This window comes from Heterocephalus glaber, unplaced genomic scaffold, assembly GCF_053883595.1.
Source record: "Heterocephalus glaber isolate CG9 unplaced genomic scaffold, H.glaber_assembly_v1.0 deba00000546, whole genome shotgun sequence".
In the NCBI taxonomy this organism is placed as follows: Eukaryota; Metazoa; Chordata; class Mammalia; order Rodentia; family Bathyergidae; genus Heterocephalus; species Heterocephalus glaber.
The window spans coordinates 6,387,694-6,414,151 of record NW_028258147.1 but is presented as its reverse complement, the minus strand read 5'-3'; the positions used below and the strand labels follow the sequence as shown (position 1 = coordinate 6,414,151).

The following is a 26,458-nucleotide window of genomic DNA, read 5'->3' as shown; positions in this document are numbered from 1 at the left end:
CGTAATTGAGTAAGGAGCAGGGCTGAAGGGAGAGGAAGAAAATAAAAATCCTGTTCATAACTGGGGAGGTAAAAAGATGGACAATATCACATGGCATCAATTCTCATGGTCTAGAACTAATTATTTTCTCTGTGATTTGAACATATCTCTTTCCCCAAGCTTCTGGCCAACAGAGTTGAAACTAATGGTGAAGTTGGGGTCATATGGGAATTTCAACCATGTTATTCATATCCTTGATTAACTAAGAAAAATCAAATACTAACCTTTCAAAATCCCATCGGTTGACTTTTGCTCACTGAAACCATGGTGAAGCCAACCAAGTCATGATTTGTTCAGAATAAAGCAAACCATAAAATCTTTATTTGTCAAGTTTTTTGGGGGGGAGGTATGCCTTTTATGTACGTATAAAAACCAGTAACCAAGTAAGTATGATTTGCATATTTCCTTTGGTTATATAATGATTTGGGGCAAATTAATAGATTAACTTTTATCAGCTCCTAAGAAGGTTCAACAACAATGGATTTGAGTTTTTCACTTTTCTTCTTGCTTATAGTCTGTGAACATTAAAAAACTGAAAGTCTACAAAAAAGGGAAGAGTATTCAAAAACCTCTGGCCAGGCATGGTGGCACACGCCTGTAGTCCCAGCACTTGGAACACTAAGGCAAGAGGATTGCCAAGAGTTTGAGGACAGCCTTGGCTACACAGTGAGTTCGAGGCCAGCCTGAACTACAGAGACCCTGTCTCAAAAACAAAAGAAAAAAACAAAAACAAAAAAAATCTCTTGTTAGTGGAGAATCCCAACTGGACACAAGTGAACAGTTGCTGTGTTTGGGAAAAAAAACAACAACAATCAAACTTGGTAAGCAGAAGGCCTTAAAAAATGGCAGACATTCTCCCTGAGGAAACTTCAATAAAGCCAACCTAGAATATCCTCAGAAAGAGAGGCAGACTTCAAAATGTAACATTTTCTGAAAGAATGACTTTGAACTCAGCTTCAATGATCAGCAGCCCATTTCCCTGCTGTCCCGAGGGCACATAAGGGGTGAGCTGGAGTAGCCCACCCCAGAGATGTTCTGTGGTGCAGGCCCCATTAGTTTGCCAGTTAGTTTGGTGAATGCTAACAAGCTGCAAATAGAACAATGTACACCACTGCCAATCTGCTAAATAAATGTAAGAATGCATATAATTATTTAACTGAGAGGGTTTTATGTGTGGATAAAATACAAAGGCTTCAATGCAGGCAAAAGCCCAAACAGATGGAAACATATCCCTACTCACAACTCTTCAAAAGCTAGAGCAATTAGTAGGAATTAAGGATTAGTATAACACTCAGTGGGCCTTGGTGGCAATCCCTGCACTCTGGAAGGCTGAGGAAGGTTGAAAGTTCAAACCCACTCTGGGCAACTTAAATTAGTGAGTCCCTGTCTCAAAATAAAAATAAAAAAGGGTTGGCAGTGTAGTTTAGTATGAAGACCTGGGGTTCAACCTCCCATATTGGGCAGTGGGGTGGAGGTAGGAGGGTGGGAGTGATGGTGATCAAATACTTAAAAGAATTTTGCAATACACATGACATTACTTAATGTCAGTGGTAGAATTTTGGCTTTCAAATATTTTAAGCTTAGAAACAGGTCACTGTTTAAGTGGGAAAGGGTAATGTCAAAGATGCAAGGTACAAAAATGTGGAGAACAGTAGATATATTCTGCTAAGTACTAATCACCAGGTCACTAACCTGAGGTGTGTAATTATAATAACATGAACTATTTTTTTGTTTGTTTGATTTGGTACCGGGGATGGAACTCGGGTCCTTGCACTTGTGCAGCAGGTGGCGAAACCACTGAGCTAAATCTCCGGCCCAACATGGACTATTTTAAAGCGTTCCAAACTTACTTATAAAATCATTTCCTTTTTGTTGCCTAATTATGGCCCCTCCCCCAATGCATTTAAACTGCAGAGATCTACAGAAGAAAATGAATACTGTTACATAGACCAGAATGAAGAAAACCCCTGCTTGCCAAATACTGCTCATTGGCTTGTCAATCTCAACACACTTCTCAAGTTTGTTTGTTTTGTTTTGTTTTGGGTACCGGGGATCGAGCTCAGGTTCTTGCGCTTATGCAGCAGGCGACAAAACCACTGAGCTAAATCCCCAGCCCCTACTTCTTGCCTTTTTGAGATATTTGTTAGAGGTCATTCTAGGTCAAGCCTGCTATGACCTTGCTTACTTTCAGAGACTGTAAGCTAAAACATGGTAATAGAATTTATTATTAACTTTCTTGAAATGAGGGCAGTTAATGTATAATTAGCTAGGTCTTTTTGTTTGTTTGTTTGTTTTTTGAGACAGGGTCTTGCTATGTAGCGCAGGCTGCCCTCAAACTCATGCTGATTCTCCTGCCTCTGCCTCCTAAATACTGATTACAGGTGTGCACCACCATCTCCAGCTCTAGCTGGGTATTCTTTTTTTTTTTTGGTACCAGGGATTGTACTCAGGACCTTGTGTGTGCAAGGCAGGCATGGTGCCAGAGCTAAATCCCCAGCCCTCTAGCTGGGTATTCTTACAGTTATACAAAAACTCATTATTAAAATAGTTTTTTAAATTAGGCTATAATTTAGTTGTCACTGTCAGAAAATAACAAGAGATAACATCATGAAATCACAAGCTAAGTGTCCACGCATGTTTACTTATACATTGTAATGACAAGGAAAGGAAGAGAAAACCAGTCAAGGATACTTGTCCATATAATTGAGAATGGATGTCGAGCCCTAAAACTGTAACCTTAAAAGAAGCAGAATGTAGCTATGGTTGTCTTTCAGAGTCACACCCTGGCTGGCTCATGTTCCACAATCCATAAAGCCTAGCCTGCTTTATGGTTCTAAAGCTGACCACTAGTAAATGCAGCATTGCTTTTTTCTTTTGAGACAGGGTCTCACTATGTAGTTCAGGCTGTGCTCGAACTCACTATGTAGTCCAATCTAGTCTCAAACTTGCATCGATTCTCCTGTCTTAGCATCCCAACTGGGATTATAGGCATGTGTCACCATGCCTGGCAATTGCAGTATTTCTAATAAATTTCCAGCAATTGTTCAACCCAAGACGACTCCATTTTCCTGTGAGAAAAACGAATTAAAACTCCTGAGCCACATATTACTACCTCTGAAGACATCTAAGCAGATAAAGGGGGTTGGTTATGGCACTAGCCAAATAGTATGAAAGCCAGCAAATCTAAAACACTGCACATCTTTTCTTAGGTGCACTGGAAACTGTTCTACCTGGCCTGTACCTAGAAGATTCAGGCTGACATCCAGCTGCTCCAAAGGTAGGAGGATGTCTGATTCCAACATGGATGGATCAAAACTGAGTTCTCGAGCATGTTCAAATGGTAGCTGGCCAGCCCATAAGCCATGAACAAACACATACATAGGCTCCTTGTCAGTGTAACTATACTCAAATGTCCATGAATAGTATATATTAATGCAACATAAACCACTGTTTTAAGATACAATTACCTTCAAATCTGAATTATTTAGGAAGATTCATAGGCTACTTGGCCGAAAAGAGGGATAGGAGAATTATTAAATGTTTAAATATCCCTAAGTCTCCAGTAAAAGTAACTTGTTTTCTTATCTGATCTCTAAATTCTGTCCACATTCCTTCTATCAGCAGTCGACTTCATTCATCTGTTACTAGTGCCCCAGGTGACTAGGTGAAGTAACATCCAAAATGTTTATTTTTCTCCTCAGCAATGTAACAGTAGGAGTATCCAATCTACCAGCTAGTGACCACAAGGGAAGAATTACAAACTGCCCCAATTTTATAAGAAAATAGTTTTCCATATTATTTATTCACAATGTAAGTGATTTACCAGTCAATCTAGGGTGAATGTTAATGAAAGCTGAGAGAGAAACACATGTGCAGGGCTCAAGTATTCAGGAGATTAAAACTACTGCAGTGCAGGAATGTGGGCTGCTAAGCCAGCTACAGATGAAATGTGTTTTGGAGAAAATGAAAAACTAGAAAACAAAAGAGGAGCTTAAAAGCTACCCATAGCTTAATGAACTCTCCATGAGTCTTTAAAATTACATTTGTTTCTGAAACTGAAATCCAGACCCTCTTGGCTGCATTTTAAGTTTTCCAATGCTTTTCTCACTGCTGTGTGGAAGAGCAGGAAGGGAGGTGAAAAAATGCTACCACGCAAGAATTCCAAAAATGAATCAATTTTGTCATCTGCTACTTTCTTATATTTTTTATTTTATGGTAGTGGGGATTGAACTCAGGACCCTGTGCTTGCCAGGCAGGCGTGGTGCCATTGAGCTAAATCCCCGACCTTGTTACTTTCTTTTAATGGTGCAAGAGTCACATAGATAACTTCATTCTTGATTACTCCATATTGATGACAAGCATCTTTACAAAATTAACCATATTGCAAAATATAATTAGTTCTCCTGCAAGGTTAAATAATATAAAATTTTAAATTACTGGGTGATTAAACAATTACACAATTTTGAACTTCTGAATGAACAAACTGCACGCACTTGGCAAAGAGAACACTGGATGAGAACAGAAGCAATGTGTCAAATGGGCCATCAGAAATCAATATTCTTGGGAAGGAACTGGACAGAGAACTAAATTTACCGCTAACATGGACACTGTTTACTATTAGGTTATGATTAATGTAAAGTCTGAAATTTCAACTGAGAACTGTTGTTCTACTATACATTCTTATGCCCACTGTACAGTACACACTGCAGGCAAAATGAACAGCAGGAAATTTCACAATCAAGTCTCTGCTCACCGGATTACACGGAAGAGGCAGGTGTTGGAACAAATTCCAGGTGCTAGGATACCTTTGGCTTTTCAGTTTAATATTTATGTTAACATACCAACTTTCTCTATTAGTTTTTAGTATAAAGTTAGGTTGAATTTTTTTTGTCCTTTGAACTGAGACTCTCTTAAGGATCACTGCAGGAAACAGAGTGGCTGAGAATTCACCTTCAATGCCAGACGCTTTAGCAGTTTGTAATAAAAATTTAGTTCAGAACTCAAGATCAGATAAGTTTAAAGAATAAACTTCAAGGTTATATGAACCAATGTTTCTACTATTACTTTTATATAAAGTGTGTTTACTACCTGCTCATTCTAAAACTTTCCATGAAAGAAATATTAACACTTTTTTTTTAGAATAGTTTTGAGTACAGTGTCAGATCAATTCTCCCACGCTCAGTATGCTTTTGACTACATTCTTGAAATCTTTTTGTTTTCCTGCACTTACCTGTAGTATTAGTTGTTATGGAACACTTTGACTAACTCATACATATGCACTGTGGAAGTCTCATTTCAGTTCACTTTGACCAATGTGCTTTAACTCTTATTGCTTATTAAGTGCTTTGCAAGAAAATAAGAACATATTGTAATTATAAATATGATGAAACCTTGGTCATAAAGCTAGCTGCTGGTGGGAATGTAAAAACGGTACAACTTTTGAGCCAGGCGTGGTGGTGCACACCTGTAATCTCAGCACTCAGGAGGCTAAGGCAGAAGGATTGCCCTGAGTTGGAGGTCAGCCTGGGCTACACAGTGACCTCAAGGCCAGCCTGAACTATAAACTGAGACCTTGGTCCCTTCCCCTCCCCACAAAACCCCAAAGATTTATGTACAAATATTTACCAATGGATTATTTATAATAGCCCAAAGGTGTAAACAAACTAAATGTCTATGTTATGACAAACACATAAACAAAATGTGGTAATAATGAAATATTAGTCATATAAAGGAAATTCTGATACATGTTATAACCAGATGAACCTTGAAAACTTATGAAACATACAAAGCCAGTCACAGAAGATCATATCTCATATAACTTCATTGATAACTAATGTCTAGAAGAGACAAATCTACAGAAACTGAACAGTAGGGTATAGCTGCCAGGAAATGTTTTGGGGGATAGCTAGAGTATGAATTTCTTTTTGAGGGGATGAAAATATTCTAAAATTGACTATAGTGATGGTTGCACATTATTGTGAATATACTAAAAGCTACTGAATTACTTTAAGTGAATGAGTTGTATGTTGGTGCATCATAATTCAATAAAGCTGTCATTTAAAAAATTTTGTTCTAAGATAAGAGGTACTTGAGAATCAGCAAACCTCTCCTAGGAAGCTTTTCTGGTCAATGGTAAAAGATTTAATGAAACTAAGTCTAATTTACTTCATTGTAATTGGAACCAGCTTGCAGTATTTTGATATGTACATTTGTAAAATGTGAATGTAGTTTAAGAAAACACTTCATTACATTAGATATTCCAGGCAGCCTGCCATGAGACTTTTTTAAACCATAAAAAAAGATAAGAAAAAAATCTTAAAAGGAATCCACTTAATCAGCTTCAGAGTATATGTTCTCTCTTGTTGTCTCATCTCCTTATGACAATGTCTCCCTAAAACTTTTCATATTAAACAGCAGAGCATAGTTACTGCATTCATTTAAGTCAACAGTTAAATTCTCACTGTACATTTGGTACTGCTTTAGGCCTCTGTGTGTGTGTGTGTGTGTGTGTGTGTGTGTGTGTGTAGACAAGCACAAGTAAGTCACTAACTTTCATGGCACGTATAATTAAAAAGAACAAGATAAATGATAAATAACAGGTTTAAAAAATTTTTTTTTATTTTTGGGTACCAGGAATCAAACTTGGGTCCTTGCACTTTTGGGACAGGCAGCGGCACCACTGAGCTAAATCCCCAGCCCAAGCTTTTAAAAATTTTTATTTAAAAGAAGGTACTGTGCAATGAAATGGCTTCTCTGAGGAGGTGACGCTTGAAGTGAGAAAAGAAGGGTCCTAGTCATATGAAAACCAGAATTCTAGGTAGAGGAAATAATTTTTAAATGACAGGATCAAGGTGGGGGGATTAACTGTTCTGTTGGTGACCAACCTCCCTCTGTGATTCTCACTCACCAACCTGGTACAAGGATGCCTGGCAAAGGTGACTCTCAGCCTGTGGGAGGGCTGAGAGGCCTTTTTACCTTAGACCATTAAAAGGTCTCACAATGCTTCAACTAAAGGAAGCCATCCAAAGATAAGCCCAGCCGTAAGCGATCTTTCCTTCTTCTACCTGTGGCCTTCAGCAACTGTTACACATACCTCTCATTCCTGCAACTCATACTGCTGAGAGGTATTGTGCTAGGAGTCCAAGGACTTAAAGACAGATCAGACATGCACCTGACAGCCCTTCAGGTAAGAAACAAGTCTAGCAGGACAAAAATGTAGCCATAAACAACAAATACAGGTACAAAAGTATAAGTGAAGCATAAGAAAGAGCTATAAAGAGAAAGAGTACCCAGAGATGAGCGTCAGCAGAAGAATCAGAGGAAGCTCTTGGGGTAGGGGCACTGGAGCACAGGATGTCCATGAATCTGAGTACTTGGACATGTAGGTAGAAAAATCCCATTTGTTGCATCTCTAACTTTAAATTTATTTTAGAAAATTCTCAGCTCCCTAAGCAGTTAAAGCTCAAGGAAAGAAGGCCTAATACTCCTCTATCTCTCTGTGATGTTCGGCATAAGATTCTGTGGAGCTGGGACATTCATTTGTTGATTCACTGTAAGAGCTGAGTTAATTTCAGACCCAAAGAAAGGCTCAGTCACTCCGCTTCATAAGGAGCATCTGGCCTTTGAAACAGATGATCTCTGGAATCTCTTATTGTATCATTCACCTAACTTAAGAAAGACATTCCTAAATTTTCCAAAATTAAATGATATACATATAAACACATATACAATGTGCTTCTGAGTACACACATATGTAAATGTTTACGTATGAGTTATCTGTGTACACTAAACCTTAAGCTCAGAATCTCATAAAAATATTTTAAATTTGCACTGTTAAACTGAAGTTTGTACTTTAGAAAACATTTTTTTTTCACTGATCAAACTTTCCCATCCATCCCTCAAAATCCCTTCCCATTCCCAACAAAACATCTTAAGTTAGAAAAGCAAAGCCAAACATTATTTTAGGCAGTATCTCAACATCTCCAAAAAAATAACCCTTGGCGAAACTCACCATAGAGAGCTGTCCAAGTTTGATTAATTACATCTAGACACACAGTTCCTGACCTGAAACAGATGGAAAGAATGGAATTTAAAAAAAATTACAAAGTTAGTTGCATGTAACTGGCAACTAATTTTGACTTGAAATGCTTTTCATAAATCCTTTAAAAACAAAACAAAACCCAATTGGGAGAAAATATGAGACTATTTATAAGGCCTTAAGTGTCCCCGTACAGATTGAAAAGGAAAGTGGTAACCAGGTGATCAGAATTAACACTGGAAAGTAAAGGCAGAGATCTCTCTGTGTGGCTAAGTGTGTACATACCCTGACTCTAGTGAAACAAGCAAACTCAAACTGAAGACCAATTTATAAAATAACCAGTCTAGTCTTTAAAAACATTAACTTTATAAAGAGCAGCCCAAAGAACTATTCCACGTTACAGTTGCATAAGGAAGCACGACAGATGATTGCAATGTGATCCAGGGCTAAATCCTTTCTTTTCCTTAAAAAAGAAAGAAAAAAGGTGTTAAAAAGTACATTACTGGGCCAGGGATTCAGCTCAGTGCTTCTTCGCCTGCCTCGCAAGAGAAAGGTCCCAAGTTCAATCCCAGGTACCAAAAAAATAAAAAGTACATTACTGCTGGGCATGGTGAAACACACCTGTAATCCCAGCACTTGGGAGCCTCAGGCAGGAGGATCACCCAGAGTTCAAGGCCAGCCTAGGCTACACAGTGAGTTCAGGGCCAGCCTGAACTGCACAGAGAGGCTCTGTCTCAAAAAAAAAGATTCATCATTGCAGTATGGAAGCAGATTAGGTAAAAAATTATCACAGTATTAAATTACTAAATCTGACATCTATACTTTGCTTACATAAGAGAATATCCTTTGTTAGGATGACTGATACCCTGAAAAATTAAATGATGAAAAGGCAAGATGTATATATACAACCTACTCATGCAAGGTCCAGAGAATCCTCATATGTAAATTGTGTGACCAACAGCAAAACTGAACGCCATGCAAAGTAAAAACTGCAGTCCAAATAATTATGTGTTCTAAATACCAGTGGGAGGACAAAATAGACTATACTAGAATCATTTTAAAATATCACTTACAGCTGGGCATGGTGGTGCACGCCTAGAATCCCAGCACTTGGGAGGCTGAGAAAAGAGGATTGAGTTTGAGGCCAGCCTGGGCTACATAGTACATTCAAGGCCAGGCTGAACTACATAGAGAGAACCTGCCCCTCCCCCCAAATCACTAATAAAATACTAGAAGCAAAGAAAGGGAATAATTGAGTCACTGACTGCAATGAAACTAATCATTCATACTTGCCTTTCCTTGAAAAAGAAATACCTTAAAGGCTCAAAATAGTAAATTTGTAAATTGAAAACAGATCACTGATCTGTACCTATACAATAAGAACTGAGATGTGGAACATTAGAAATTAACATTGGATAGTGAGGGAAATGAAGGATCTAGTCAGGACAATGGAAAATACTAAGCAGCACACTGAGTGGAGCACAGTCGTCTGTAATACCATATCCTTGGGACTCTACATTTCAAATGAGCACTCAAACAGTCCTGCCTCCCATCAAACCCAAAATGATAACTGAGGGTTCTTTTATAATGGAGAGAGAGACAGAGAGAGAGAGATAGAGAGAGAGAGAGAGAGAGAGAGAGAGAGAGAGAGAGAGAGAGAGAGAGAGAGAGAGAGGTACTCTGACCAAGAGCAGTTGTTGCTAACATATAAACATTTTTAAATAGTTACTTACGCTTCATCAATGTTGGGATGGAAAATTTTATTCATGAATCCTGTAAAAAGAGATGTTAATTAGAAGCAAAAAGATCCAGAGAACAATGAGTCTTAATGTATGTCAGACCTGGAAATAACTTCAGTATTGGGAAAAGGTGATAATGCTCATAAATAAATCATTATTTACAACCTCAGATCTTTGGCTAGTGCTAATACTATATGTTCTCCTGACAATTTCAATGAACCAAAATATGTAAGAATTCTCAAACTTTGGAAGAAATGCAGCTTTTTATACAAAATAATCTTACAAAGCAATTGTTTGCTGAGCTATAGAAGTACTCACCCAAGGAGAATTTATAATACTAAATGTTTTATAACTAATGTCAAGATAAAAGTTAAGAAACTTCACTTGGAGTCTCCCTCCCAACAGTTTTATTGCTCAAGCTCTAAATTTGAGACTCTGCACCTGAACTTCTTCTGAAGCCCATTTACTAGCATCATTTGGCTGGACTGTCTGTGGAATGTGAATGAAGCTGCCGAAATCCTAGAGGAATACCACTTCCAAACCACAAAGGATTTCCAAAGAACAGTGACCAAAATATTTTGTTTACTTTTAGTCTACTAATTCAAGGAAACCCAATTTTGATTAAAATCCAGGCAACCAAGAAATGAGAAAAGAAGTTAAAAAAAAAAAATCTGAGATAGCTATATCTGTAATGGATTTAAATTTCTTTTAAAAACGTATTCCTAGGGCCGGGGATTTAGCTCAGTGGTTCTGCCGTCTGCCTCGCAAGCACAAGGACTCGAGTTCAATCCCCGATACCAAAAAAAAAAAAACACATGTATTCTTAGAGGGCCAGGGATTTAGCTGGTTCCAGTGCCTGCCTCGCAAGCAGAAGGTCCCGACCGAGTTCCATCCCCTGTTCCAAAAAACAAAAAAAGTATTTCCTAGAAAAACACCGATTTAACATTCTAAGGAGAAATCAATTTATTTTCTAACTTAAAACCAGTGATTTAATCAGTATGTATATATGCGAGAGACAATATTCTAAAGCAGAGATCCATCATCAAAGCTGTCATTCTGTCATCCTTATCACTTCACTTCCTCATTTAAGATGGCTTTATTCCATTCCACACTTGGAATAAATTCCAGTTTCTTTCTACGGCAGTTCTCACCACCACTACATGTACCAGTCCCAGGTCCCCCTCACCTTATCCTCACAGGTTCTTTCCTTTCATTTCAAACATATATGTCAGCACCTATATGGCAGTCAACAAGCTTGTCTGGGGTACAAAAGTAAGACAGCAAAATATTCTGGAAGAGAGAACTATATCAATAGCACAAGAGACAGAAACAACTGCAACGTGTACAGAGTAGTACCAACACAGCTGGGAGAATGCAAATGGGCAGGGGGAACACACACACAAAGACAGGAAAAGAGGGTCAGGGATTTAGCTCAGTGGTTTCACCGGCTGCTGCGCAAGCGCAAGGGCCCGAGTTTGATCCCCAGTACACACACACACACAAAAAAAAGATAGGGAAAGACAGAAAGATGCAGAGTTGCAGGGGAAGACGAGCCTCAGCTGAGTTGCTAAAGAGGTTGTCTCTAAAATCTTAAGACACTTCCCTTGAGTTAGAAACGGGGGGGGGGGGGGCACGGGACACAATTGTGAACACAAAATCTCTGGCATTCTAGTCTTTGCTCCAGCCACTCCAAGTACTAATCCTGCTTCTAATTTCTGTTTTTAAATCCTCTGTGTTGAAATAGCTTCAAATTTCATCTACTATTGTCAAGACAACCCTGTGACTCTTTGGTCTTAGTGGCAGAAGTGAGCTGACCAAGTGATGTTGGTGTTTGGAAAGCATCATAGTAAGATGCGCTGCTGTGGTGCTGCAGTGGCTCTACCACCTACCATCTTCAGAAGTCAACCAGCAGCAAATGTGGCCACCCTGCCAAACACAAAAAGTATAACTGGAGTGCCATGGTTAAAAGACCACCAGGTGGGCCAGGGATTTAGCTCAGTGGCACCGCGCCTGCCTCGCAAGCACAAAGTCCTGAGTTTGATCCCTGGTACCAAAAACAAAAAAGGAAAAGTCCACCAGGAATGATCAAACAAGGTACCTAAAAATTGTATACTGCAGATTCAGGCATGGGTTAAACAAAGGAACAACACCTAAATCCAAGAGAGCAGCTGCTGCAGAATACAGTTCATCTTCAAAACTTCAATAATTAGTCTCAAATGCTCTGGTTTTAAAAGAATGAAGAGCAATTCACTTTTGAATTCTCCCTACTCTTCCATAGTAGCTGTCTGTCATCTCTCTCTCCTTCCTTCCCCATCTTCAAATAAACTGTCTTCTTTTATTCAAAAAAAAAAGATAAAAATGAATGAATGAATGGGAAAGAAAGAGACAGACAACACTGCAATGTTTGAATTACTTGGATGCAAAAACAGCCTTGTGATGCCCAGCATGGTGGTGCATGCCTGCAGTCCCAATACTCGGGAGGCTGAGGCAGGAGGATCACTGCTGAGGCCAGCCTGGACTACATAGCAACACCTTGTCTCAAAAACCAAACACAGCCTTGTGTCCAATATTAATTTTTCACTAAGAAAATAAAAGACATATTGAAGTCTAGACTCTGGAGTATGTGGTTTATGAAGAGACTGTAATAACCTAATGGAAATGTTCAAATTCTAATACTAAAGGGAAAAAAATCAGGGAAAAAAATTCTGTATGATCCTAGAAAAGTACTCATAGATGTCCAAGATGAGAATATTTGTAGCAGCACTGTTTATAAAAGCAACAAGCCAAAATCTAGCCCTATCAACAGGACCAGAACTATAGAACTGTAAAACTAAATAACCCCCTACTGGGAATCTATACAGTCAAACACAATGAACTAGACCAGTATGAATCCACTTGGACAGATCTAAAGGTATTTTTAAAAAGATTTTTTTTAAAAAAGGATTTTTTTAAAAGTCTTTTTTAAAAAAGCTCTAAAGTTAACAGAATGATATATACACCATCATACCATTTAAGTAGACTAAAACGAAGCAATGATACTTCCTCCCCATGCTTTGACTATGGGAAAACTGTTCCAGACATATATTAAAGTTGCAAAGTAATTTAGGTAGAATCTAGGACCACCGTCATGGCAGGAACAGAGAACAAAACAGGTCAAAGGTGATTAAAAGTGATTTACCTAACACTATATTCCTCTGAAAAAGAGACAAAGTACTTGTACATTATTTGCTCTGTTTTTCTTTATACAAATGTGCACATAGATAAGAAAATGGAAGCAAATATGTACAAAGGTTAACAGTGAATTCTCAGCTGGAACATTTTCTCCATTGTACTTTCCAAATCTCATCACCTTTACCACCATCTCTGCACTAGGATCATGGCAATGTGAAAAGGCCAGAAGTGACAGTGGTAGTCAACTTTGAGAAATTTCCCCATTATTTCTACCTCTCTTCTAACCCTGCTAAAGTTCTGTTCTGTGTAATTTTATTTTATTTTATTTGTTTTTTTATTTAGAGACAGGGTCGTGCTATGTAGTTCAGGCTGGCTTTGAAATGACTGTGTAGCCCAAGCTAGCCTCAAATAGTGGCAATCCTCCTGCCTCAGCCTCCCAAGTGCTGGGATGACAGGCATGCACCACCATGCCTGGCTGCAATGTGTAATTTTAGTAGTTTAAAAAAAAATTTCAAATTCAAAGTTATAAGCAGTATGAAGCATCTAAAGTAGACTTAGTTATACAATGGGTTAGCTAGTGCTAAACCCTTTTAGGAAAAGTATCAGTAAAACTATTTTGTGATCTCACATCTTAATCTTTCATTTAGATAATACAAATTTATTACAAAAATCAGAAGACCTTCAGGTTTATAAGGCATGTAGTCCTCAAGATCAGTTACATACAGGAATATATGCTATCTCAACTACAAGGAAATGTTCCCTCCCTCTTTTTCTTTCTCTTTTTTACTTTCAGGGCTAGGAACAGAACCCAAGGCCTTGTGCATTCCAGGAAAGTGCTCTACCAGTCAGCTACATCCACAGCCCTGGAAACTTTCTGATGAGTAGGCAACAGTGGTGAGGTGAGCCCTTATCTGGTTTAGTTCAAGACAATGGTTCTACCAAGTGAAAAGTGTTTTGCTTGTAGCTAATATTAAGAATGAAAATGAATTCTTAGGGCCAGGGATTTAGATCAGTGGTTCTGCCGCCAGCCTCGAAAGCACAAGGTCCAGAGTTTGATCCCCAGTACCAAAAAAAAAAAAAAAGAAGAAGAAAGACAAAATGAATTCTTGGTATTTAAAACCCTGCCTCTACTAGAGCTCTCAAAACACCTAGTGAAGCAACATCTATGGCAAATGTCCCTTGTGCTGACTATTGTGAGAAGGTGCCATACTCCGAAGGAGGTGAGGTAGTCGTGTATCTTGGGCAACTCGAGCAGCCACTCTGCTTGATGCCTTTGAAGAACAAAAAGACATGAAGGAAGCTGGAGAGAAGTTAGTGAGAAGGGAACAAGGGGGTGAGGTGATAAGCAGCAGGGGTTCTTTTAAGGGAGACAGAAACCCACTAAAACTAGTCTCCATCATGGGACAGTATTCACACCATCGAGATTTTTGTCCTTAACAAATGGCTTGTCTTAAAAATAAAAAGAAGGGCCCGGGGATTTAGCTCAGTGGTTTCGACGCCTGCTGTGCAAGCGCAAGGACCCAAGTTCGATCCATGGTACCAAAAAATAAAAAATAAATAAAAAGGCTATTGTGGCTTTCCTCGCAATAGCCCACACTGTGTTCTCCAGGGTGTACTTTTTTTGGTGACAGGGTCTTGCTATGTAGTTCAGATTGGCCTTGGACTCACTATGTAGCCCAGGCTGGCCTTGAACTCACAGCAATCCTCCTGCCTCAGCCTCCCAAGTGCTGGGATTACAGGCTTGCGCCACCACACCAAGCTTCAGGGTGTACTTTTATCTTGCTTTTTCCTTTTTTACTTGGCTCAAGCTCGCTCTGCATTGCCAGGTTCTTCCTCACTCTTCACTTTTATTTTTTCAAATAAACTGTTACCATTTTAAAAATAAATAAGAAGGAAAAGAAATAAAAAAAAAATAAATAAGAAGGTGGCTAGTTGAAGGACAGCTCAATCAGCTCACAGCACCACAGTGGTAGAGAAAAAATGGGGAATGTCACATTTCAGACAAATGGAATGGGAATACTACAGGGAAGTTAAGCTTCAACAATTTGATGCCATGCCTAACTTGTAAGCACTGGGTCCTGAGTTTGATCCTCAGTGAAAGAGAGAAGGAGAGGGGGAGGGGGCAAGAGAAGGGGGTGGGGGGGCTGGGGTTGAGGGGGTGGGCAAAGGTGAGGGAAGGAAGGAGTGAGCTAGCTATGGTGAAGAGCTGTAATAATCAAAACTGCTTTTGAAAGATTAAGGTGCCTCTCTCGTTGACTGTGGCTTTGAATGTACGTTTGGAATCAATAATAGCTTCTACACTGTTTTCAATTAAATCTAGATTTGGCCCAGTTGAGTCCAGGAGTACATAATGGAGAGGGCCAAAAAGAACTTTGTGTACATATGCTTTAGTAATAGACAGGTTGGAGCCCAGTCCCCAGTGGCCTGTAAAAGACTCTCTGAGTTCTGGGACACAGGGCAGAAGCAGACAGCAAAATATTAAACAGGACAAGGGTTCTACCCCCAACTCTCCTCAACTGCAGGCCCTAGGCTAATCATTTAATCTAAATTTCACTTCTGTGCCTCTGTTTCTTTACCTACAGAGAGAGAGAGAGAGAGAGGGAGGGAGGGAGGGAGGGAGGGAGGGAGAGGGAGGGAGGGAGGGAGGGAGGGAGAGGGAGAGGGAGGGAGGGAGGGAGGGAGGGAGGGAGGGAGGGGAGGGAGAGGGAGAGGGAGAGGGAGAGGGAGAGGGAGGGAGGGAGGGAGGGAGGGAGGGAGGGAGGGAGGGAGGGAGGGAGAGAGAGGGAGAGGGAGGGAGGGAGGGAGGAGAGAGAGAGAGAGAGAGAGAGGGAGAGAGAAAGCTAGATTGTGTGATCTCCAAAATCTCCACCCTTTCTCTATTTCTAATCACTACCAGTGCCAAAAATCTAGGATTTAGTAACAATGGCCAAAACTCTGAGAACAGAGGACTCAAAATGAATGTTCAATGCTGAAGTCACTAAAGGAAATTAACAGTGTAAGGCAGCATTTTTAGGTACAGAACTACTCTGCAGAATACAACACTACCAACATGCTAAAATACCATGAAGAGCCACAAAACCCACTGACTAGTCCAAAGTAGGCAGAATCTGAACTGTTTGTTTATTTTCAGAGAGGATCTTGCTATGTAGTCCAGGCTGGCCTTAAACTCACTATGTAGTAACCCAGGGTGACCTTCAAATCATGGCAATCCCACCTCAGGCTCCCAAGTGCTGGGATTACAGGCATGTGGTACCACACTGGCAGAATCTGAGTTTATAACCTTGTCTTTGGGAAACAGGCACCACCAGACCAATACTATCAGAAAACACTTTCCAGATTTAAGTGATCTTTTTTTATACCAAACATTTTTAATTTTCATTAGTGCACATTTGGTGTACATAATGATTACATTCATGGTGGTTACCAGACATTTTAAAATTATTTTTAAAAATCCAAGCAAATCAATGGAAAGCAGTGTATCTCCTTTACATTTGTTCTTGGACAAGCTGTGGAGAGTGTTTCTGGAAAAGCCATTTATATTCTGGACAACAATGCCAATGATGAAACTTCTGGATGAGGAGGGGAGGAGGCTGGGAAACAACAGGGCAGGAATTCAGAGGAGGAGTGTCCTCAGGACTGAGCATGTTTGCCCTGGCATGGCTGCCTTCCTTTGGCAATGCTATCAGTGCACTAATGAACATGTCTGCAACAAAAGGACTTTACCAACACTTGTTTCCATTCAATCAGGAGCTACTTTAAAGAGATTTTAAGAGAATGTATTTTGAAATGGAAGCATAAGTGGAAGCAGAAAGTCTTTTTTCTTCCCTCATACAGTGCTAGGATTCAAACCATGGCCTCTCCAGTGCCAGGCAAGCTCGCTACCAATGAGCTATTCCCCCAGCCCAGCAAGTCATTTTTAATCTACATGAATTAGTGTTTTTTTCCACTTCCAGATATATTCTAATGATGTAACCAGAAAAAATCCAGAACTCTTTTAATCTTTTGGACAATTATCTTCTGGCAATGCTTTAGCAACTTGTTGGGGGGGGGGCGGAGACAATAGAATAAATATCTAGCTAAAAAAGGCTCACCACCTCTGTCCTGTATCTTTTAGCAGAAGGGATTTATAATTCTGGAGGAATCTAAATCATGCTTAGCTGATACAAAGCTATGTTTTAAAAACATAAAAAGCACAGGTTATTATAATAAAAAAGTATGTCATGCTTTTGCTTGTTCCACTCCAATACTCAGCTGCTCTAGAATAACAAGTATCTTGACTCTCAGGCTAACAGGAAGAGAAGGTAAATATTATCATGCTGAGTCATGCTGAAAACTGGTTTTTATTTCAGTGTCCAATCCTAGAAAGGGGTCTGTATAAAGTAGTGTACATTTTTTAGTAACTTCTGATATTGGAGTTAATATAAAAGAGGCAAAATTCACTATTATATTTCACTTGTGTCTCCTCTGAGAGGATATTGATGATTAAATTTATGGATAATGAAATTATCAGGGGCCAATCACCTATCCATAAATTTCACCTAGAATCAGAAGTATCTTGAAATGAGAAGTTAAACAAATGACTTAAGAAAATAAGGCAAATCCATCCTAAGGCAAGTAGGTGAAAAGTACAAGAGGCAAAAAATGGTACTGGTATCTCCCAGGGATAAAATGAGCCTGAACTGAGAGGATTGAGGCAGCTGTGGCTGATGTAATGTAATGATACATTTATGAATTCCTGCGAGAAAACAACAAGGAAAAACATTAAGTCATCCTGATATTCTATCAAGACAAATGTCCATATATGTGAAGACTGCAACGAAATCGATTAACTCTACATTTTTAAGTAGGATTGACTGTTCAAAATATACTTTGGGGGAGCTGGGGATTTAGCTCAGTGGCACCGTGCCTGCCTCAAAAGCACAAGGTCCTGAGTTTGATCCCCAGTACAGGAAAAAAAGAGATAAAAAATATATATATTTAGGGGCTAGGAGGTACAGCTCAGTGGTACAGTGTACACTTAGCAATAAGCACAAGGCCCTGGGTTCAATCCCCAGCACTAAAAATCCTTTTCTTCATTTATACTTATGATAGAACCTTATCTTTCTTTGCAGTATCTCAGTCTATACATTTTTTAAGGGTATAACTTGGATCTCAGTTCCTAGCACAGCTGGAGTGTAAACCAGGTGTGGAGACGACACTGGCCTCACTGGTGACAGCCATATGCTAGCTGTGTGCATTAGTGCACACTCTCATAGCTTTTCACCTTACCTCTGCCAGCCAGGCCCAGCCTGTGGCAGCCTGCATCTGGGCGGAAGTCTCTTCAGAGAGCTAGGCCTTTCCTACTCAGGGAGATGGACCCATGCTGTCAGGTGAAGAACCAAGCAAGGAGCTGTCAATGCCCTGTGTCATGGGAACTTCTGATCGATCCTGTGTTCAGGAGATCCAAATTCAACAAGGGGTCCTCCTTTCTGTTTCTTCCTTTCTCTCTGATAATATGGAATCTGAGGGATAGGCTGGATGGATAGGAAAGTTTATTTATAACTAAGAAAATGTGCAGTGTTATCCTTTAACCATATAACCCCCTACCCAACCTAGTGGATTACCAAAACCTTCAGCCTACTTGCCTATATTTGGAAGTCTGTGGCCTCTTTCTCATCTCCATAGTTTAACTTTCAATCTGATCATTCATTTAACTACCCTGTTGGAATCTGGCAGTATGTATATTCATGGTTAGAAGCAGGACAGTATAGAATACACTCAATTTGAAATCATAAGATCCAATTTCAAGTCTTTACCATTCTTAATAAAAGGTCACAGTTGAAAGATCAGGTAACAGACTGCTAAGTTCCACAATGTGAGCCTTCAGCAAGCTGCTTAATCTCTCATTCCTGAAGCTAGATTAAATAATATTTTCTACATGTCATATGACTGTCATGCAGATTAAATAAGTCAATATATGTAAAGCATTTGAACAGTAACTGGCACACAGTAAGGACTCAGTAATGTTATAGTTTTGTCTTAATGAGCTTGGCCACATAATTCCATCTCACTTTCCTTATGGTAAAATGAAAGTCTCTGTCCTACATATCTATCTCTTAATCCTTTAGGAACTGTCAAGAAAATCATGGGAAGAAAAAAATATCAGAGGACTGTTTTGGTTGTTTGTTTTGGATTTTTTGTTTTGTTTTGTTTTTGGTTCCAGGTCTAACTCGGGACCTTGCACTTGCAAGGCAGGCAGCAGAACCACTGAACTAAATCCCCAGTCCCTGGTTTGGTTTTTGGTGATGCTGGGGATTGAACCCAGGGCTTCTAACACGTCAGGCAAGTGCTCTACCACTGAACTGCATTCTCAACCCTCTGAGGATTTTTGGGTTTCTTGAGACATGGTCTCACTATGTAGTTCAGGCTGGCCTTGAACTGAGGCAATCTTTCTGCCCCAGCCTTCCAAGTGCTGAGATTACAGTCATGTGCCACAACACCCAGCTTCAAAGGATCTTATGATTTAGAGATATTGTGTTCTCTATAACCATATCACACTGGAAATGGAAAATACAATTACTGGCTGGGCCTGATGTAGTGGCTGGGCAGGAGGATCGCCACAAGTTCAAGGGCTACATAGTGAGTTCAAGGCCACCCTGAACTACATAGTGAGACCCTGTCTCCAAAACCAACCCTCCCCCCTCCAAAAAAAAAAAACAAAGAAGGAGGAGGGCGAGTGGGGGGAGAGGAGAAAATACAATTACTATAACAGTTATAAATTTAAAAGATCATTCTAGAGCTAGGGACAGTGGCACATGCTGTAATCCCAGGAAGGGGGTGGGGGTGGGGCAGTGGCTGAGGCAGGAAGATTGCTAAACTCGTGGCTGGCCTGGACAACTCAGCAAGACTCTGTCTCAAAAAGTAAATCCGAGGGCTGGGGATTTAGCTCAGTGGTTCTGCCACCTGCCTCAAAAGTGCAAGGTCCCAAATTCAATCCCTGGTACCAAAAAAAAAAGTAAATCCAGGCATGGTGACACACAACTGTAATCCCAGCACTCTGCAAGGCTGAGGCAGAAGGATAGGAAGTTCAAGCCTAGCCTGGGCAACTAAGTGAATTAGCAAGACTCTTGGATGGATACAGCTTAGTACAAATGTTCCTTGGTTGAATCTCAAGTACCACACCAAAAAATATATATATAAATCCATTAAAAAAAAGGGCTGGGGATGTTGGCCAGTGCTAGAGCACTTGCAAAGCATGCATGAGGTCTTGGGTTTAATCCCCAGTACCAGGGGGTAGACAAAGCCATTCTGACTGTATTTGGTATGGTGAAAAACAAAACAAAAACTAGGATAGAAGCCAGACTCTGCAACTACTAAGTAGTGATATATTTCAGCCTCATTTATTTTTCCCCATCTTCAAAATGAGGCAAATAAGATAATCTCTAAAGTTATTTCTAACAATATGGGTATCACCAACAATAGGAACATAAACAAATCTTAACTATGTGAACAAGTTTTTCAAAGGGAACCAAGACATGAGTCTGTTTTCATTTCTATTTATTTATTTTTTTGGTACCGGGGATTGAACTCTGGTCCTTGCACTTGCGCAGCAGGCAGCGAAACCACTGAGCTAAATCCCCAGGCCGATGAGTCTGTTTTTAAAAGAATTTCAGTTTAACTAAAAAGAAACCAAAAATACGTTTTTATTCTGATACCAAATCCTAAAGGGAAAGAAATTGATTTAATGGCAAAAATATATCAGAATAACCAGCTTCAAAGCTAAAAGTCACTTTCAAGTAGGAACCCTAGGCAGTAAGAAAGATGGAATTTTTACAGAGCAAATGGAAAAATTATATAATGGTGAATTATCAAAAGTAGAATTCACACCGGCATAAGTCCACTTCAAAAAGTAATTGGCAAATGTCTCCAGTAGTAAAAAGCATATGCAAAGACAAGGTTACACTTAAAAGACAGGGTGGGAGGGAAGCTAATGTAATACCTTTATTCTGACTAATACAAGACAGAATGGGATGGGGATTTAGATAAACAGGTCACTAACAGGTTTTTGTTATCAGTTGGGCCAGACTGACCACTGGATTCTTCCCTCACAGAGAACTTCAGCATCCAAGTTTCATCACCCCAACTCTTGTCATTTCTAGTGACATTACCATAAGGACCACACTCCTGGAACCCTGGCCTCTCAGTTCCTTATGCTTTTCAATGACCTTTCCTCTACCTCATTCCTCTTTGCATTTCCCAGGACATACCTTGAATTTTACCACCCCTACAAACAGCTCCTCCTCCGCTACCACAAATTCAGACATCCCCTCTCCTATCAGTCTCCTATCCTTGCCAAGGACTTCCCACTCCATGAACTATTCTTTTGTGTGTGAACGCTAACCCAATGATTCTCCTATCTTCTTCCTACCTACCAGTCTTCTTATTTTCATTTTCTTACTCAAGATTTAAGAGCCATCACTATTACCAGTCTCTAGCAAATCCTTTGCCTTGTCCTCTCCAAAATGCCTACTCAGCTGATATTGCTTGTGTCTAGATGTCCCCCTCAAGCCTCATGCAGTCATAGGTGGGGCTTTTTTCAGAGGTGGCTGGATCTAGAGTGCGTGATGGTGGGATTAAGGGTGTGTGATTACTAAATTGGTCCACTGATTGGTTTGACAGTGCCTTAAACCAGGTAGCCTAGACAGAGTATAAAAGGGGCAGAAAGAAGCTAAGGTCCCTTGCTTGCTTTGCTACCTTCTGCCTGCAATGAACTCTTTCTCCTCTGCAATGCCCATCTGCCATGCCAACCTGCCTTGGAGCCAGCCGATTATAGACTGAACCCTTAACAAACTGTGTGCTAAATAAACCCTTCCTCCCTTTAACTTTGGTGTCAGGTATTTTGTCTCAGCAATGAGAGAAAAATAACTAAGACACTAGCAAATCTACAACTGGAAGAAGTCAATCATACATACTTGCTATATAGTCATTTCTCAGTATCCAAGGGGGAGGAGTTCCAGACTCTGGTTCCAACGGAGGATACCAAAATCTGCAAATGCTCAGTCCCTTATATAAAAAGGCATGGTATGTGGATACAACCTACACACATCCTTCATCACCTCTAGATTACATGTAACTAGTACAATGTACATCCTATATGAATAGTTGTTATACTATATTGCTCTGGGATAATGACAAGAAAAATACGTACAGGTTCTGTAGATACAATTATTTTCAATCCATGATTGGTTCAATCAGTGGATGAGGAATCCTTAGAATCAAAGGGCCAGCTGTACTTAGATATGAGGGTGCAACTAAAGCGGACATTCACTCATTCATTCACTCAAATATTCTTCCAAACCACCAGGTCAATGGTGGCAATTGCTGGCAATTGCTTGTATCCATCACCCTGTTTTTCTCTACAGCAGAATCACAATTTAAAAAAAAAACCAAAAACCTAAGGCTGTGGATTTTGCTCAGTGGCAACATGCCTGCCTTGCAAGTGCAAGGTCCTGAGTTCGATCCTCAATACCAAAGCGGCGGGGGGCGGGGTATGACCTTTCACTCTCCTGCTTAGAACCTTCCAATGGCCTATTCATTACATTTAAAATGAAATTCAAGCCTTTAACATGCCACAGCCTTTAACATTCAAGCCCTGTGATCCCACCCTTGGCTATACCTGGATCTTCAGAGGCCTTTCTAAATTATCTAATTTTGTTTTTTTGGTACCGGGGATTGAACTCGGGTCCTTGCGCTTGCACAGAGGTGAAACCACTGAGCTAAATCCTTGGCCCTACATTATCTAATTGAAGTTAGCTCTTCTATCATACCAATTCTCTGCATAAAGCTATCAGATGTTTAAAATTTTTGCTTTATCATTTCCTCTCAAAGACGGTGTCCACCCAGGTGTGATGATGCACACTTGTAATCCCAGCACTCTGGGAGGCTGAGGCAGGAGGATTGTAAGTTTGAGTCTCCCCTGGAGAATTTAGCCAGACTCTGTCTCAAAAATAAAAAAGAGGCAGGCTGGGGATTTAGCTCAGTGGTGTTGCCGCCTGCCTCGCAAGAAGAAGATCCCAAGTTCAATCCTCAGTACCAAACAAACAAATAAATAAATAAATATTAAAAAGAGGCATAAAGAACGAGAAACTAGAGACATTTATAGCTAAATGGATGCACAATGAGGCCACACTCTTAAGTGAAATAAATAGGACACACATGTGTAAATACTGAATAGTTTCTCTGGTGTGAAAAACTAAAAGTGTAAATAAGGATCAAAATGTATAACTGATAATGTGAAATAGGAAGAAAAGTCTAAAGGAGTAGGGAAAGTGGGAGGGGCAGGGGAAAGGAAAGAAGGGAAACGAAAAAATATGAGAAAAGGAAAAAATAGAAACAAAATCTCTGTAAATAGGGAAGGGTGGAGGGGTGAAGAGAGGGCAGGGGAATGGGGAAAAATAAGAACCAAGATACATAATGTAAATGTATTGTATACCAAAATGTACCAATAAACTTAATAAAAAAATTAAAAAGAGGCAGTGTGGAGGCCCTGGGTTCAATCCCTAGTACCACCACCACCACCACCACCATCAAAAAAAAAAAAAAAAAAAAAAAAGATGTCAAGAGAGCAATTTGTTCACTTCTTTATCTCATTTCTAGCACTCAGAATAATGCCTAGCACATATCAGGAATCCATAAATTTATGGAACTGATTAGAGGAATGATGTAGGATGAATCTGAAGCCTTAGCTGCCAGAATTATTTTTTTAAAATGCATTCTGCAGCCAGGGATTTAGCTCAGTGGCACTGCACCTGGCTTGCAAACGCAAGGTCTTGGGTTCAATTCTTGGTAAAGGAAAAAAAAAAATGCATTCTGCAAATTTTCATTTTTAGAGCACTAGTAAAAACAGACCTTTTAACAACGGCTACATTCTCATAGCATTATCTCCAAAAATGTTTATAGGGCCAGGCATTTAGCTCAGTGGTTCCGCTGGCTGCCTCGCAAGCACAAGGACCTGAGTTCGATCCCTGGTACCAAAAAAAAAAAAAAAAGAAAGAAAGAAAGAAATGTTTATAAAGCTTTCCTACTAGAATCTTCTTTCTACTGGCACTCAAAAGACAAACTGCTACATAGTACCAAGTGCTGTATATAATTATTTGCTACAGGAACTAAATTCAATCTGGAAGTTATGAAATATTTAAGTATGTAGGTGATTTTAATGGGATTTTGCTTCTTTAGCCCACTAATTCATTTTATGTGTGGAAATACAGTGGTCCAAGGAGACCTTTATTAAGCACCTAACCCCAAACCTCTGATGAGCAATACACCCTCTCTGCCCTTACTAAGCACAGCTTATTCACATTCCTCACACTAGTTCCCCTGGGAGTGACAGCAGTGTTTCCATCTAGGAACACCAAAATAAAGTGGTAAGCATTCTAAATTCTACAGTCCGTTTAGTCATACCATGTTATAAAATTCCATTTCAAAAATAGTGTGAGGTAATTTCTGGCCACAGTGAAATTAAAAACAACAAAAAACTATGTCAGTAGAGTCTATTTTTCTGACAAGAAAAAAATAAATCATTTCCTTTACTGGCATAAGTAAAAAAAGTTATGGCACATTGGTTATCAGAGCATCTTTCAAATAAGAACCCATAGCAGACTGGGAGATTTAAAAGGGACTTGCAAAGTGTGGTGGCACATGCCTATAATCCCAGGACCTGGGAGGCTGAGGCAGGAAGAACGCCATGAGTTTGAGGCCATCCTCGACTACATAGCAAGACCCTGTGTCAACCCTTCCTCTCAAAAAAACCCCCAAAACAAACATAAATAAATAAATAAAAGGGACTTTGACAAGTTGCTACTCCAGTGGAACAGGGCAACCTAAGCCATCCTACTCAGATTGACAGCCTGACTTAATTTTAAAGGTCAGTACAGCTCAAAATAGTAGTTTAACTTACTTCCCATGACATTTTCATTTTGTCTCCATTTATTTACATGAGTTTGGCTAGCTCTTGCTAGGTTCTGCTGACATCAAATTCTAAAATACTGTATATCTGAGCTGGGTATGGTGGCACATGTCTGTAATCTCAGCACCTGGGAGGCTGAGGCAAGATTGCTGCTGAGTTGGAGGCCAGCCTGAACTATAAGAAAGAACATCTCAAAAGACCTAAATAAAGGCAATGTAGCTCAGCGAACACAGCATCTGCCTGGCAAGTTCGAGTCCCTGAGTTTGATTTCCAGTACAAAAAAAAACCCCCCTAAATACATACATACATAGTTGCTATATATTTGAAATCAGTAAAATACAATTCTATTAATATACTACCTAGGGCCGGGGATTTAGCTCAGTGGTTCTGCTGCCTGCTGCACAAGCGCAAGGACCCGAGTACAATCCCCGGTACCAAAAAAAAAAAAAAAAATATATATATATATACACACACACACACACACACACACTCACACACACAAAAGCCAGTGATGACTATTTAAATATAAGATAATGAATTATCTTGAATGCTTGTGCTTAAGTAGATATGATGTTACAGTGAGACAACTAGATTCTGAAGGGGACTTCGTGGTACTTTAAAAGACCTTTATCAGCTGAAACCTCTGAATCTAATTTCTATATACATACATATACACATTCATTCATTATTTTGTTTGCAGTGCTAGGATCAAACCCAAGGTCTTAACTATGAAAACACTCTACCACTGAGCTGCCATACCCTCAGCCCCTACCTATCTTTATTTTATTAGAAGACTTATAATTTATTTTCTTTAGCTTAGGCTTGTTAAAAGTATTACCACTGGGGCTGGGGATTTAGCTCAGTGGTTCTGGCGCCTGTCTCGCAAGTGCAAGGTCCTGAGTTGGATCCCTGGCACCAAAAATAAATAAATAAATAAATAAATAAATAAATAAATAAATAAATAAATAAATAGGTAAGTAAGTAAATAAATAGACAGATGTCTCAAAATGAGATCTTTTTTTTTTTTTTTTAAAGTATTACCATTGTTATTAGTTCTGAACAGAGGCCTTTTTTTGAAGAGAAAAAGAGAATGAAGCCAGGAGAAAAAAACGGAAGAGTCAGACAGAAAGGAAAAGGAGGTGAGAACTCCTGGAATTAAATGCCCAAGAGAAGGGGAAAAAGGGGAGGCAAGGAGTGGCAAGCAGATGTGTATGAAGATAGTACCCAAGCTACAGAAACATAAACTACAAGCAGGAAGACAAGGAAAGAAAGCAGTATGCACACTTATATGCACATATGATTAAAATTTAAAGGAAAAAGGAAAGGAAGCTGGCAAGAAACCTACAGGTCAAGCAGGTCCTTAGCAAACTGCCCATGGAAATCTGGCCAAGGACAGCTTGGTGGCTTTCTAGAAGAGACATGAGAAGCAGACAATGGAGGCAGGATGTTCAAAAGACATGCATTTGTAGTACCTTCAAAAATATTTACTTTCATAATAAAAGCAAACACTGTACTATTTGGATGCTA

The 26,458-nt window shown here is 39.6% G+C and overlaps 1 protein-coding gene across 4 annotated transcripts in view; it reads right to left on the bottom strand.

Annotated features, from left to right (window-relative positions):
• Ube2h (ubiquitin conjugating enzyme E2 H) overlaps positions 1-26,458 on the bottom strand; it is a 171,022-nt gene that overhangs the window by 16,381 nt on the left and 128,183 nt on the right. For 2 of the 4 annotated variants that reach the window (XM_087204535.1, XM_004856339.4), the window contains exons 4-5: positions 9,811-9,850; positions 8,051-8,103 (exon numbers count right to left, since the gene is read on the bottom strand). The exons of the other annotated variants lie outside the window; for them this stretch is intronic. In XM_087204535.1, the coding sequence (XP_087060661.1) occupies positions 8,051-8,103; positions 9,811-9,850 (93 nt within the window). The remainder of the gene's footprint in view (positions 1-8,050; positions 8,104-9,810; positions 9,851-26,458) is intronic. 4 annotated transcript variants of the gene reach the window in all.